The sequence below is a fragment of the Meles meles genome, chromosome 17, assembly GCF_922984935.1.
Source record: "Meles meles chromosome 17, mMelMel3.1 paternal haplotype, whole genome shotgun sequence".
NCBI classification, from domain to species: domain Eukaryota; kingdom Metazoa; phylum Chordata; class Mammalia; order Carnivora; family Mustelidae; genus Meles; species Meles meles.
Window position 1 is genome coordinate 67,751,927 of NC_060082.1, and position 15,347 is coordinate 67,767,273.

Here is a 15,347-nt window from a genome sequence, read left to right on the forward strand (position 1 = left end):
GCTTGAATCTGGTTATAAAATAAAGTTTATATGATTTAATTGTATGCTAGAACTGTAGTAAGTTCATTAGTTTTTGTTTTTTTTTTAAAGATTCTATTTTTGAGTAATCTCTACATCCAACATAGCGCTCGAACTTACAACCCCAAGATCAAGAGTTTCATGCTCTACTGACTGAACCAGCCAGGTGCCCCAGGTCATTAGTTTTAACTAGTTAAAACAATTTTGTGGTTCTGATTCTTAAATACTAATCTGCTTCTATAAAGAATTCCTACTTTTTAATTTTACACATTTTAATAGAAAGTTTAAAATTCGAACTGTGTCTATGAACTAATGCTTTGGGGAAAATAAGAACTTTGTATTCATTACTGCCCATATTCAAAGTATGTTAAGATGTCATTAGTTTTAATCCTGGGGCAGAATGATACCTAGTCTCATTACTTTAATTAATACCTTTTGTATGATCTTTTGATTATAAGACTTAAAACAGGGTTCTGTAAGTCAGTTAGCCTTTGTAAAAATCATTTTTAGAAAACTTAAAGCGAATAATTTATATCAGGAACTTCAAAAGTAATTGCGTAGTTTTTCCACCTCTCACATTAATATCCCAGAAATTCAAGATAAGAGGTTACATAGGTCAAATTTATTTCTCTCTGTCTTTAGGAAATGGAGCTATTTTTTCCTTCAAGTGGAGTTTGTGGACCAGCAAACACTGCTAAATTTACGAATTGTACCTGTTGCATCATTAAGCCCCATGCCATCAGTGAAGGTAAGTGCTATCTTTTTTTTTTTTTTTTAATCTACATTGGGCTTTTATTACAGAGGAACTAAAGCTATTTGCGTATTTTTTTCTTTTTTTCTTTTCAGTGTAGCAGTATTCATTGTTTTTGCACCACACCCAGTGCTCCATGCAATACGTGCCCTCCCTATTACCCACCACCTGGTTCCCCCAACTTCCCACCCCCTGCCCCTTCAAAACCCTGAGGTTGTTTTTCAGAGTCCATAGTCTCTCATGGTTCATCTCCCCTTCCAATTTCCAACTCCCTTCTCCTCTCCATCTCCCCATGTCCTCCATGTTCTTTGTTATGCTCCACAAATAAGTGAAACCATATGATACTTGACTCTCTCTGCTTGACTTATTTCACTCAGCATAATCTCTTCCAGTCCTGTCCATGTTGCTACAAAAGTTCATCCTTTCTGATGGAGGCATCATACTCCATCGTGTATATGGACCACATCTTCCTTATTCATTCGTCCGTTGAAGGGCATCTTGGTTCTTTCCACAGTTTGGCGACCGTGGCCATTGCTGCTATAAACATTGGGATACAGATGGCCCTTCTTTTCACTACATCTGTATCTTTGGGGTAAATGCCCAGTAGTACAATTGCAGAGTCATAGGGAAGCTCTATTTTTAATTTCTTGAGGAATCTCCACACTGTTCTCCAAAGTGGCTGCACCAACTTGCATTTCCACCAACAGTGTAAGAGGGTTCCCCTTTCTCCACATCCTCTCCAACACACGTTGTTTCTTGTCTTGCTAATTTTGGCCATTCTAACTGGTGTCAGGTGATATCTCAATGTGGTTTTAATTTGAATCTCCCTAATGGCTAGTGATGATGAATATTTTTTCATGTGTCTGATAGCCATTTGTATGTCTTCGTTGGAGAAGTGTCTGTTCATATCTTCTGCCCATTTTTTGATATGATTATCTGTTTTGTGTGTGTTGAGTTTGAGGAGTTCTTTATAGATCCTGGATATCAGCCTTTTGTCTGTACTCTCATTTGCAAATATCTTCTCCCATTCCATGGGTTGCCTCTTTGTTTTGTTGACTGTTTTCTTTGCGGTCCAGAAGCTTTTGATCTTGATGAAGTCCCAAAAGTTCATTTTCGCTTTTGTTTCTTTTGCCTTTGGAGACATATCTTGAAAAAAGTTGCTGTGGCTAATATCGAAGAGGTTACTGCCTATGTTCTCCTCTAGGATTCTGATGGATTCCTGTCTCACGTTGAGGTCTTTTATCTATTTCGAGTTTATCTTTGTGTACGGTGTAAGAGAATGGTCAAGTTTCATTCTTCTACATATCGCTGTCCAGTTTTCCCAGCATCATTTATTGAAGAGACTGTCTTTTTTCCACTGTATATTTTTTCCTGTTTTGTCGAAGATTATTTGACCATGAGTTGAGGGTCCATATCTGGGTTCTCTACTCTGTTCCACTGGTCTATGTGTCTGTTTTTATGCCAGTACCATGCTGTCTTGGTGATCACAGCTTTGTAGTAAAGCTTGAAATCAGGTAACGTGATGCCACCAGTTTTGTTTTTGATTTTCAACATTTCCTTAGCAATTCGGGGTCTCTTCTGATTCCATACAAATTTTAGGATTATTTGCTCGAGCTCTTTGAAAAATACCCGTGGAATTTTGATCGGAATGGCATTAAAAGTATAGATTGCTCTAGGCAGTATAGACATTTTAACAATGTTTATTCTTCTGATCCAAGAGCATGGAATGGTCTTCCATCTTTTTGTGTCTTCTTCAATTTCTTTCATGAGTGTTCTGTAGTTCCTCGAGTACAGATCCTTTACCTCTTTGGTTAGGTTTATTCCCAGGTATCTTATGGTTCTTGGTGCTATAGTAAATGGAATCGATTCTCTAATTTCCCTTTCTGTATTTTCATTGTTAGTATAAGAAAGCCACTGATTTCTGTACATTGACTTTGTATCCAGCCATGTTACTGAATTGCTGTATGAGTTCTAGTAGTTTGGGGGTGGAGTCTTTTGGGTTTTCCATATAAAGAATCATGTCATCTGCAAAGAGAGAGAGTTTGACTTCTTCATTGCCAATTTGGATACCTTTTATTTCTCTTTGTTGTCTGATTGCTGTTGCTAGGAGGTAAGTGCTATCTTGAATACAATATACCCAAATGCATTTTGTTAATAAAAGCTTATTTTGTTAGTTTACCTTCTTGATATATTTTATATGCAGATATTAAAATATAATTTTAATATTTTAATTTTTTCTTTAAAGCCACATGAATAAAGGTGACATGAGGAAAAAAATCTGTCTCCATCTATATTTATACTCTTAAAAAGGTTTTTCTTGAGGTCCTGATCATGGTCATGCTTATCCTGTTTCAGGTCTTGATTCCTTGACTTTTAATCTGCCTCCTCTTTCCCAATCACATAACTGATACACTCAGTTTACTGAAATAATTTTCCTAATGTACAATTTAAAACAATGTCTACCATATCTGTGGTTTGCCCTTTCTGAGAAAGCTGGGGAAACTTCCTTTAGTTCTTAGTATCTGTAACAAAGTTCTTTGAATATATAAATAAATACACACACACACATACACATACATACATACGTATGCACATGCCTAGATAGGTAGATTGTATATATGGCTGTATACTGAGAGTTTGCAGGCGTTTTTATCTTTATTTGTCATCTTCTATTTATTTAGTCTGTTGTATGTAGTTTTGTCAACTATTCCAAATCATTTTGGAAATGAGATGGGTATAATTTTTTTTAAGTATTTGTTTTATTTTAATTAGTTTTTTATTTTTTTATCAACATATAATGTACTATTTTCCCCAGGGGTACAGGTCTATGAATCGTGACGTTTACACACTTCATAGCACTCACCATAGCACAGACCCTCCCCAATGTCCATAACCCCACCACCCTTACCCTACGCACCTCCCCCTGGCAACCCTCAGTTTGTTTTGTGAGATTAAGAGTCTCTTCTGGTTTGTCTCCCTCCCAATTCCATCTTGTTTCATTTATTCCTTTCCTACCCCTCAAGCCCCCCACATTGACTCTCAATTTCCTCATATCAGGGAGATCATATGATAATTACCTTTCTCTGATTGACTTATTTCGTTCAGCATAATACTCTCTAGTTCCATCCACATCGTCACAAATGGCAAGATTTCATTTCTTTTGATGGCTGCATAGTATTCCATTGTATATATATACCACATCTTTATCCATTCATCTGTTGATGGACATCGAGGTTCTTTCCATGGTTTGGCTATTGTGGACATTGCTGCTCTAAACATTCGGGTGCACGTTCTCCTTTGGATCACTACATTTGTATCTTTGGGGTAAATACCCAGTAGTGCGATTTCTGGGTCATAGGGTAGCTCTATTTTCAACTTTTTTTTTTTTTTTAAGATTTTATTTATTTATTTGACAGAGAGAGAGATCACAAGTAGGCAGAGAGGCAGCAGGGAGAGAGGAGGAAGCAGGCTCCCTGCTGAGCAGAGAGCCCGATGTGGGGCTCGATCTCAGGACCCTGAGATCATGACCTGAGCTGAAGGCAGAGACTTAACCCACTGAGCCACCTAGGCACCCCTATTTTCAACTTTTTGAGGAACCTCCGTGCTGTTTTCCAGAGTGGTTGCACCAGCTTGCATTCCCACCAACAGTGCAGGAGGGCTCGCCTTTCTCTGCTTCCTCACTAGCATCTGTCATTTCCTGACTTGTTAATTTTAGCCATTCTGACTGGTGTGAAGTCGTATCTCATTGTGGTTTTTATTTGCATTTCCCTGATGCTGACTGATGTGGAGCACTTTTTCATGTGTCCGTTGGCCATCTGGATGTCTTCTTTGCAGAAATGTCTGTTCATGTCCTCTGCCCATTTCTTGATTGGATTATTTGTTCTTTGTGTGTTGAGTTTGATAAGTTCTTTATAGATTTTGGATACTAGTTCTTTATCTGATATGTCATTTGCAAATATCTTCTCCCATTCTGTCACTTATCTTTTGGTTTTGTTGACTGTTTTTCTTTTTTTTTTTTTTTAATTTTTTTTTTTTTAAATTTTTTATTTATTTGACAGACAGAGATCACAAGTAAGCAGAGAGGCAGGCAGAGAAAGAGGGAGAAGCAGGTTCCCTGCTGAGCAGAGAGCCTGATGTGGGACTCGATCCCAGCACCCTGAGATCATGACCTGACCCAAAGGCAGAGGCTTTAACCCACTGAGCCACCCAGGTGCCCTGTTGACTGTTTTCTTTGCTGTGCGAAAGCTTTTGATAATTATGAAGTCCCAATAGTTCATTTTTGCTCTTGTTTCCCTTGCCTTTGGTGATGTTTCTAGGTAGAAGTTGTTGCGGTTGAGGTCGAAGAGGTTGCTGCCTGTGTTCTCCTGAAGGATTTTAGTGGATTCATTTCTCACATTGAGGTCGTTCATCCATTTTGAGTCTATTTTCATGTGTGATGTAAGGAAATGGTCCAGTTTCATTTTTCTGCATGTGGCTATCCAATTTTCCCAACACCATTTGTTGAAGAGAGTGTCTTTTTTCCATTGGACATTCTTTCCTGCTTTGTTGAAGATTAGTTGACCATAGAGTTGAAGGTCTATTTCTGGGCTCTCTATTCTGTTCCATTGAACTATGTGTCTGTTTCTGTGCCAGTACCATACTGTCCTGATGATGACAGCTTTGTAATAGAGCTTGAAGTCTGCAATTGTGATGCCACCAACTTTGGCTTTCTTTTTCAACATTCCTCTGGCTATTCGAGGTCTTTCCTGGTTCCATATAAATTTTAGGATTCTTTGTTCCGTTTCTTTGAAAAAAATGGATGGGATTTTGATAGGGATTGCATTCAATGTGTAGATTGCTTTAGGTAGCATAGACATTTTCACAATATTTGTTCTTCCAACCCATGATCATGGAACATTTTCCCATTTCTTTGTGTCTTCCTCAATTTCTTTCATGAGTACTTTATCGTTTTCTGAGTACAGATTCTTTGCCTCTTTAGTTAGGTTCATTCCTAGGTATCTTATGGTTTTTGGTGCAATTGTAAATGGGATTGTTTCCTTAATTTCTCTTTCTTCTGTCTTACTGTTGGTGTATAGAAATGCAAGTGATTTCTGTGTATTGATTTTATATCCTGACACTTTACTGAATTTGTACAAGTTCTAGCAGATTTGGAGTGGAGTCTTTTGGGTTTTCCACATAAAGTATCCTATCATCTCCAAAGAGTGTAGTTTGACTTCTTTGCTTATTTGGATGCCTTTAATTTCTTTTTGTTGTCTGATTGCTGAGGCTAGGACTTCTAGTACTATGTTGAATAGCAGTGGTGATAATGGACATCCCTGCCATGTTACTGACCTTAGTGGAAAAGCTCTCAGTTTTTCTCCATTGAGAATGATATTTGCTGTGGGTTTTCATAGATGGCTTTTATGATATTGAGATATGTACCCTCTGTACCTCCCTACACTGTGAAGAGTTTTGAACAAGAAAGGATGCTGTATTTGTCAAATGCTTTTTCAACATCTATTCAGAATATCATATGGTTCTTGTTCTTTCTTTTATTAATGTATCACATTGACTGATTTGTGGATGTTGAATCAACCTTGTGGCCCTGGAATAAATCTCACTTGGGTGTGGTGAATAATCCTTTTAATGTATTGTTGGATCCTACTGGCTAGTATTTTGTTGAGAATTTTTGCATCCATGTTCATCAAGGATATTGGTCTGTAATTCTCTTTTTTGATGGGATCTTTTTCTGGTTTTGGGATCAAGATAATGCTGGCCTCATAAAATGAGATTGGAAGTTTTCCTTCCATTTCTATTTTTTGGAACAGTTTCAGGAGAATAGGAGTTAATTCTTCTTTACATGCTTGTTAGAATTCCCCTCGGAAGCCATCTGGCCCTGGGCTTTTGTTTCTTGGGAGACTTTTGAACTGCTTCAATCTCTTTACTGGTCATGGGTCTGTTCAGGTTTTCTGTTTCTTCCTGGCTCAGTTTTGGTAGTTAATATGTCTCTAGGAATGCATCCATTTCTTCCAGATTGTCAAATTTGCTGGTGTATAGTTGCTCAGAATATGTTGTTATGATTGTATTTTTTTAGTGTTGGTTGTGATCTGTCCTCTTCCATTCATGATTTTATTTATTTGGGTCCTTTCTGTATTCTTTTTGATAAGTGTGGCCAGGGGTTTATCAGTCTTATTAATTCTTTCAGAGAACCAGCTCTTAGTTTCATTGTTCTACTGCTCTTTTGGTTTCTATTTCATTGATTTCTGCTCTGTCTTTATTATTTATCTTCTCCTGCTGGGTTTAGGCTTTCTTTGCTGTTCTTTCTCCAGCTGCTTTAGGTGTAGGGTGAGAAACTATTTCCCAATATTTTAAAGAATGAAATAAAATAAATAAATATATGTATATACACATACATATATATATGTATATGTATACACACACACAGATAAGGGTAAATACAATGAAGGGATAGCATATGTTTGTAAAGATGAAAACTAAAAAAAAATTCTAAAAAAGGAGCTGATAAAATAAATTGTTTGGGAAAATAAAGAAAAAGAAAGTGGAGAGAATTTGCTCAGGCTGGAGACTAGAACCAAGCTCTGTGCTAGATTTAGGGTATATTTTGATCTATTAGAGGAAGTTGTATCCCAAAATTTTTTAGAAGAAAATGTATACAAAAGATAAAGTTAGATACAATGAAGGATAAAATATGACTATAATAATGAACGTTCAAAAAGATTTTTTTAAGAAAGGAATTTTAAAGATAAACTATTTAAGAAAACATTAACAGAGAGAGGAGTAAAAGTTAAAAAAATTAGAATAGGAAATAAAATTAAAAAAATCTTAATTACCTTTGCAAGACTAAAGAATCATGGGGAGAAAGCCCTGAATTCCATGCTTTGCTTTTCCCTCTTCTGGAATTGTGCTCTTCTCCTTGATCAATAAACTTGGTCTTGGCTGGATGTTCTTGCTGATCTTCTGGGGAAGGGGCCTTTTGCCTGAGGTGGAACTGCACCGCCCTTGCCAGGAGCCGGGTGGGGGCTAAGCAGTCCGCTCGCTCACTCTCGAGTGTTTGTTCCCTGAGCGCTTCCGGACCGCTTTGGAGGGCGGGAATGAAGATGGCGGCCGCCCAGTCTCTGGCGGGAGATGCTGAGAACTCGGGGCCCCGCTCCTCAGTGCGACCTTGAGAAGAGCCGTCAGTCCCTCCCGTCTCCCTGGTCTCCCGCGGCGCTCGGAGCTCCCCCGGCCCGTGACCGAGCGTTTCTGTCTCTGGGCGCGGCCCGGTGTGGCGTCTCCAAACCCAGTATTCCCGCCGCTCCTGCTCTGGTGCACAAGGCGGTGCCGCTTGCTGTGGCGCTGCTGCCGCTGCTGCTCTGGGCGGTGCACTGGGCGGTGCACGGGGCAGCGCCGCTCATGTTACGGCGCCGCTCGTGTTACAGCTCGCGGTGGTGCAGGGCTCTTGCTAAAAAAAAAAAAACCCTCTTCCATCCAGCCTCACAGACCATCTTTTATAGAGGTGGCTGAGCCCCGCCCACACACAGGTGGCCAATCGGATTTCAACCTACCACAGTTAATATATGCACACCCCTCTGACTGAATTCGGCTATCTGGCCTGGCCCGCCCCTATATCCGGGGTTTACAGTTCCTCTGCCTAATCAGGCCCCTACAGTTAATATTTTTATATTTCCGCTAAATCCTTTTCTTCTGAATGTGTGTGTGTGTACACTGACATGTAATTGTTAACATGGTTGAGATGTACGTCCATAGGCTACCATTTTAACTTGACTGTAAGGAGCATTTGGGGGATGCTCTGAATTCCTCATGAGTGTTTCAGCGTTTGTACACTATACAGTCCTATAGGTGTCGTATGAAATTGGGATACTTAGGTTGTTTCCAGGTTTTTGTTATAAATGAAGTTTTAAAGAATATTTGTACATTAATATTTGATAATATCTCTAATCATTTCCTCTGGCTAGTTTCCTAGAAATCGAATTATCGGTTGAAAGGATCTGAACTTAAAAGATCTTGTTGCATAATGAATGAATACTTCTTTAATTATTGAGGACGGACTTTCATATCTTGTAGATCCCTAGGACCACAGTTACAGGGAACTAACATGCATGATGGTTAATGAACACTTATGGAGACCTTGAGACCTTACGCTGGGGTGTGAACTGAGTACCTTATACATTATCTCCTTTAATATTCACAGCAATTATGCCAAGTAGGTGGATGTATCATAAGTGAGCTGAGGCTGTCTGATAACAGGTTATTTTTGCCAGATTAGAGTAGGGAATCCAAGATGCCTTCCTGGTCTCTTTTAGCCTCCATGTTCTTCACTTGCCGTATATGGCTCCGTAGCAAAACGGTTACAGTAACATGATTAGCAACACCACCCCAGGGAGTAATGATAACATTGGGTGTTGATAAGCTATGGAAAACAAAATTGGGATTACCTTGGGCTGAATACACACACACTTATACCCACATACATACAAACAAACACACACATATACACATAGATACGTACATAATGTACACTCATTTTAATGTGGTGAGACAAATTCTTGTTTAATGGCCTCAACTTCATTAAAAAACTTATCTTTGGCCTCTTCATACATTTCAATTTTTTTCTCTCTTTTTTTTCCTTTTTCTCCCTCTATTGGGTTTTTAACTCTTTTAATTTAATTTAATGATGCTCAGAGAGACAGAAATAAAATAGAATTATAGTAAATAGCAGTTAATACTTTAATAATTGTATAGATAAATATATCTGAAATCTAATAACAATGATTAAATGAAAAGGCAATGTCAGAATGACTGATTTTATATTTATACTGGTTTAAATAGTTTTTAGTCAGAGCTAATCTTTGAAGATTAGCTGTATTTCATGTATTTATCTTTGGTTCATAACATTAGAAACATGAGTTGATCAAAGGAAATTTTTGTAAAATCTAATCAGATGGCAGATTAGTTTGAACTTTGGCACTTCAAGGCTTTTTTCTTTTATTTCTTTTCTAAATCTCAATTTTAGGGATCCCGCTAGACCATTTTTAAGTGTGCAAATAATCCAGTTCAGCTTAGAGTTTAAATTGTGGCTACCAGGAAATAGAGTTTGAAGTCCTGTGTTGAATTAATTGTTAGATTTATGCAGGCCCTTTCATTGCTGGTTTATGTTTATCTTTTTTTATAATGATCTCACTTTCTGGCATATTTAATTTCACCTATGGTCTAGCATAGGGAGAAGAGATTTTTTTTTAAAGGTATTGTTGATAAGAGAGCATTTGAAATCAAATGGGTTCATTTCCTTCTGTTGACTCTCAACTCCCCCAGAGGTGGCCAGAATAGCTTTAATCAAGCAGAACTGTGGCTTACTACAAGGAGAGCACAACTTGGCAGTGTTGGTTGACTTTACCCGGAGAGATAATGGGCAGATATTGCAGAGTTTGGGGTTTGACCTTGAGAGATTTAAGGTGGGTCCTTCAGTGTAGTGATCTGATTGAAACTGCTTAAGTTCCTGATACAATAGTTTAGAGTTAGTGGAAACAGTGAGACAAGGATCTTTCTTAACCAAGTCTTGTAAGTACACAGTTGTTGGATAAGTGAGTTGTTTGTTCAGTTGGGGGAATGTTGTGCAAAGGGGACGGTTTGAGTAGTCTATTGTTGGGGGAAGTGGACTTTTGGGAAGTTTCTGAAGCCGACAATGAAGTTATTTACTGATTTACAGCCTTATCTTTCAGTAAGAATTTCTTGGCCCAAATAATAAAGTCATGTGGATGTAGGCCCCCTCAGTTCTGAGTCCTGTGGTTAATGTATATGGATGTGGAGTTCACTTCCAAGAGAGCTAGAAAAGAGACCTTGGTTTGCAGAGTAGATGGTGGGGAAAAATAATGAGGGGCACTTGAAGTATTTGCAAGTCTTTTCATGTTTGTAGATTGAAGTACATTTTGTCATTTGGGGACTCAGGGTTTAAAAGGGAAGAAAAACAAGGTGAATGTTCTTGTTTTCTTTTTTAATTTAAAAAACTGCAATGGGGGCGCTTGGATGGCTCAGTGGGTTAAAGCCTCTGCCTTCAGCTCGGGTCATGATCCCAGGGTCCTGGGATCAAGCCCCACATCGGGCTCTCTGCTCAGCAGGGAACCTGCTTCCTCCTCTCTCTCCCTGCCTGCCTCTCTGACTAGTTGCAATCTCTATCAAATAAATAAATAAAATCTAAAAAAACCCCCAAAACTATGCAATGTATTTGTTTTGATGTCCTCATTACTTCATTAGTTAGTTTAATTCCATCAATGAAATGAATTATTTTTACTCTGGAATCAGGCTGTGTGGGCTCAGATTTTGGCTCTGCTACTTAACTAGCCATGGGAGGGGCGCCTGGGTGGCTCAGTGGTTAAGCCTCTGCCTTCGGCTCAGGTCATGGTCTCAGGGTCCTGGGATCGAGCCCGACATCAGGCTCTCTGCTTGGCAGGGAGCCTGCTTCCCCCTCTCTCTCTGCCTGCCTCTCTGCCTACCTGTGATCTCTCTCTCTGTCAAATAAATAAATAAATTCTTTAAAAACAAAACAAAACCAGATACATTACGTAACCTCTTTGTACCTTGTTTCCTTGTCGATAAAAGAAGAAGAATACAGTACACCTTCTTTAAAGGGTAACTGTAAGGATTAAATGCATTGAGCGTAATGCTTCAATGACTAAGTGACTGATGTTGGAGTGTGAGGATGACTGTATTAGCACATGTCACGCTGGCGGTGCTGCCTGTGTTCGCGCTGCTGTTGTGAGTGCTGTTGTGTCACTACTACGCTGCTGCTAAGATCGCTCGTTGCCTTATAATTTTTAAGTGAAGTTAATGTCTCCTTAGTAACAAAGCAGTGGATTAAAATGCTAACACATTTCAACCTCTACATCCATCATCCACAGGGTAAAACACCCCTATCATTGTTAAGGACCAAAGTGGTTAAGTTCGGGATCTCGTCTAAATCCATGAACTAGGATTACCGCTTCCATCCGGTTGACTTGGCAGCTGGCAGCTGTTGCCTGTTCTCGTCCTCCGTGGGGCCTGGGCAGGATGAGCACTTGTAGTGCTCCCCGAGGTTAGCCTTTCAAAATGTTAAGAGTCCTGACGCTTTGTTGGAATTGTCCTTCAGTATAACACATTTATGCATTTAGCAGTTTTACTGCATTGTTATAACACGGTCCTTCCTAAAATTTAGTTTCTTCCTCAGTAAAATGAGTCAGGATGGTTTGTAAGTTTCCTCTCAGCCTTTGAACCCAGTATTCTCTATCCTCATGTTGTGTTTGGCTGGAAAATTAATACTATTTTCATGGAGACTGTTTCAAAGCAATTTTAGATTGTCAGTGTTTTCCAAAAGGCATATACAGACAGGGTTGGGTCTGTTTCCTCTTAATTAGGAAGCAAATCTATGAGAATATTGGCCAGTTTGTAAATTTACCCCAGAATTGGCTCCGGTATGCTCCTGGAAACAGGACTGATAACAGCAAGATCATTTTTATCAAGCTCTTCACTTTTGAAATCGGGTTATTCTTACTCAGAGCCTTTGCAGAATTTTAATTTCTACCGAGTGGTAGTTTTGATGCGGGGTCAGCCTGGCACCTGTGGGACACATGCCACTGATGGCAGCCGCCTGATTTTGGGCTGACTGAGTTGGTTAAATTCTCAGCTTTTTTTTTTTTTTTTTAAGATTTTATTTATTTATTTGACAGACAGAGATCACAAGTAGGCAGAGAGGCAGGCAGAGAGAGAGAGAGAGAGGAGGAAGCAGGCTCCCTGCCAAGCAGAGAGCCCGATGCGGGGCTCGATCCCAGGACCCTGAGATCATGACCTGAGCGAAAGGCAGAGGCTTTAACCCACTGAGCCACCCAGGCGCCCCTCTCAGCTTTTTTGTATTAGATTTCCTTCAAGTAATTCAGCTTCTGGGACATTGTGGAAGAGACGTGAAATTTTTTGGTGCAAAGACATTGGATGTAAACATTGTAAATCTAACTCTGTTTCAATGAAAATTCTTGGAGTAGGCCCAGTTTTGCTGAGAATGTCACAATTTTAGAGTTCTGAGAATGTTTTCTATTCCATCTGAAACAGTAAACAAAACAGTTGGAGGGAATTTACAGCAGATGCACCAAGTACATTGAACAACACGTAAGAAAAACCCTGCCTTTGAATGCACAAAGTTATAAGCAGTGAAAATACCTAGTGAATTTGTAAGTTATAAGAACTTTAAATGAGTTTAGTGATTTAGAAGGAGTTTCAAGATTTTTGCTGGTTTAGTGGTCCTGCAGAAGTAGGTATGTATTAGGCTATTGGAAAGTTTGTTCTTTGAAACAGGGAAATTTTGGTTGCTAATATGTTTCAACATCTAAAAACCTTTAAAGTAAAATGCGAGTCCCTAGGATTGTCAGTTGTGATGACTTGACTAAGGGCAGAGGGGAAGAATCCAGCCTTGTTGGTGAAGCACTTAGGGCTTCTCTTAACTGTAGAACAACAGAACCAGTTTTAATACTAATGCCAGGGATATTTATGGAGTGCTAAGTATTTTACGTGGATTATTTTATTCTCGAAGTATAGCACAGGTAGTGTGTGAAGGCCATGTCATGCTGAGGAAACCCAAGCCGTGAGAGGTTGAGTAACTTGCCCAAAGTCACACAGCTCTTAGGTGGTCGGGTCGGGCTTTCTACCAAGTTTGCCACCATCGTATCACCTTGTACCATTCTGCCTCTACATGGATTGTCACTTAAACCCTGTACATTCCCATCATCAGGTGTGATTGTTAAGCTCATTTTACAGGTGTGGAATTGAAGAATTGGAAGGGAGCGTTAACTCGCTGAACTCCAGAGAGCTATTTGACTTCACAGCTGGAACGAATTACACTATTCCATGAACACTCGGGTCAGTTGATTGCTTGTGGGAAGCCATTCCGGGCAGAAGGTTTTATAATCAGTAGAATAAAGGGTGATTTTAATATCTAACATCCTAACTTGATGAAAAAAAAGTACTCACAGTTTTAGATAGGAGCGAGAGAAATTACTGCCATTCTGGCCAATAGTGGCAGTTAAGAGACAAATAATGAACAAGTTCTTGAAAACTAAATTTAAATTAAATTTAAATTAAATTTAATTTAAATAAATTAAATAAATTAAATAAAATTAAATTTAAATTAAATTTAGAATACCTTCTTAAAACTTTCCCACTTAAATGGGAATAATGTTTTTTGTGTGTGTTTAATTACTGCTTTATTTATTTATTTATTTATTTATTAGAAAGGGTGAGAGAGGTGGGGGAGGGGCAGAAGGGAAGGGGGAGAGAATCTCAAGCAGCTTCCACGCTGAGCCTCGGCCTGTCATGGGGCTCGATCTCCTGACCCTGGGATCACAACCCCAGTGGAATCAAGAGTCTGAGATACGTAACGGATGGAGCCGTCCAGGTGCCCCTGTTCTTTGTTTTCTCTTTTTCTTTTTCTTTCTTTCTTTTTTTTTTTTTTAAAGATTTTATTTGTCAGAGAGAGAACTAACACTAAACATAGCTAGGCATGATCTAGACTCAAGGCAAACATATCAAAAAGTTTGGAGGAAAGATAGCGTGTTCCCATTCCTCTGCCTTGGAGGAACCCTTGGTAGTGGTTTCTATGTCTTCTCCTAACCTCGGCCTCCGCAGAAATGCCTGTGTAATTGCGCGATGACCGAAGGTACACAGGAGTGTCTTCTGCCCAGGTTAGGGTCCTCTGAGCTGCCTTTGAGCTGCTTCCTTCCTCAAATTCAGGAGCTGGGCTCTCCCTGTGGAGGAGGGGTCCAGGGGGTCTGGGCACATGATGTAACTTTTTTTTTTTTTTAAAGATTTATTTATTTATTTGACAGAGATCACAGGCAGAGAGGCGGGGCGGGGGGGAAGCAGGCTCCCCACTGAGCAGAGAGCCCGATGTGGGGCTGGATCCCAGGACCCTGAGATCATGACCTGAGCCGAAGGCAGAGGCTTAACCAGCTGAGCCATCCACGTGTCCCCACATGATGTAACTTTATCATAAAATGTTTTAAAAATGAAAAGCCAAGGTAACATGACCTCATGTTCTAAGACTTAAAAGATGATTCGAGTTAAATGGTAGATTATAAATGCTGAGCGCCTGACAATATAATTATAATTGATTCTTGTAAAGAAGAAAAAAGGCATACACCTAAAGCAAAGGTAGAAACTCACAGAAAGGTCTTTGGACAGCTTGGGTTTGCAAATGGCGTGTTCGGACTTGGGGGAATTGGCACTGAGGAGGAGTGCCGTGGGGACGCAGTTGCTGTGCCTGCTTTGGAGGCGACTGTTAGTAGCGGCGCTCCGCTGCTCTGCACAGTCATGTGTCTTCCGGCAGGACACCTGGGGCTCCGGCTGTCACTTACTGTGGCAGTTAGTTCACTCGTCACCCTCACTACACTCCCGTGTTACCGATAGCGGCTTGTGTGTCTGCAGACGGCGAGTGGGTTCCCAAGCCTCCGTACTTCTCTGCAGCTGTTTTCATGGCAGACGTTACTGAGTAGTTTTCAGAGGAGTGGTCTGCGGGGTCTCTTCAGGGTAATCGTAATGATTTGCATTTCAGCAAATTGGA

The 15,347-nt window shown here is 39.7% G+C and overlaps 1 protein-coding gene across 5 annotated transcripts in view; it reads left to right on the forward strand.

Moving 5' to 3' along the window:
- Positions 1–15,347, forward strand: part of NME7 (NME/NM23 family member 7) — a 210,880-nt gene that overhangs the window by 36,562 nt on the left and 158,971 nt on the right. For all 5 annotated transcript variants that reach the window (XM_045982773.1, XM_045982774.1, XM_045982775.1 and 2 more), the window contains exon 7: positions 661–766. In XM_045982773.1, the coding sequence (XP_045838729.1) occupies positions 661–766 (106 nt within the window). The remainder of the gene's footprint in view (positions 1–660; positions 767–15,347) is intronic.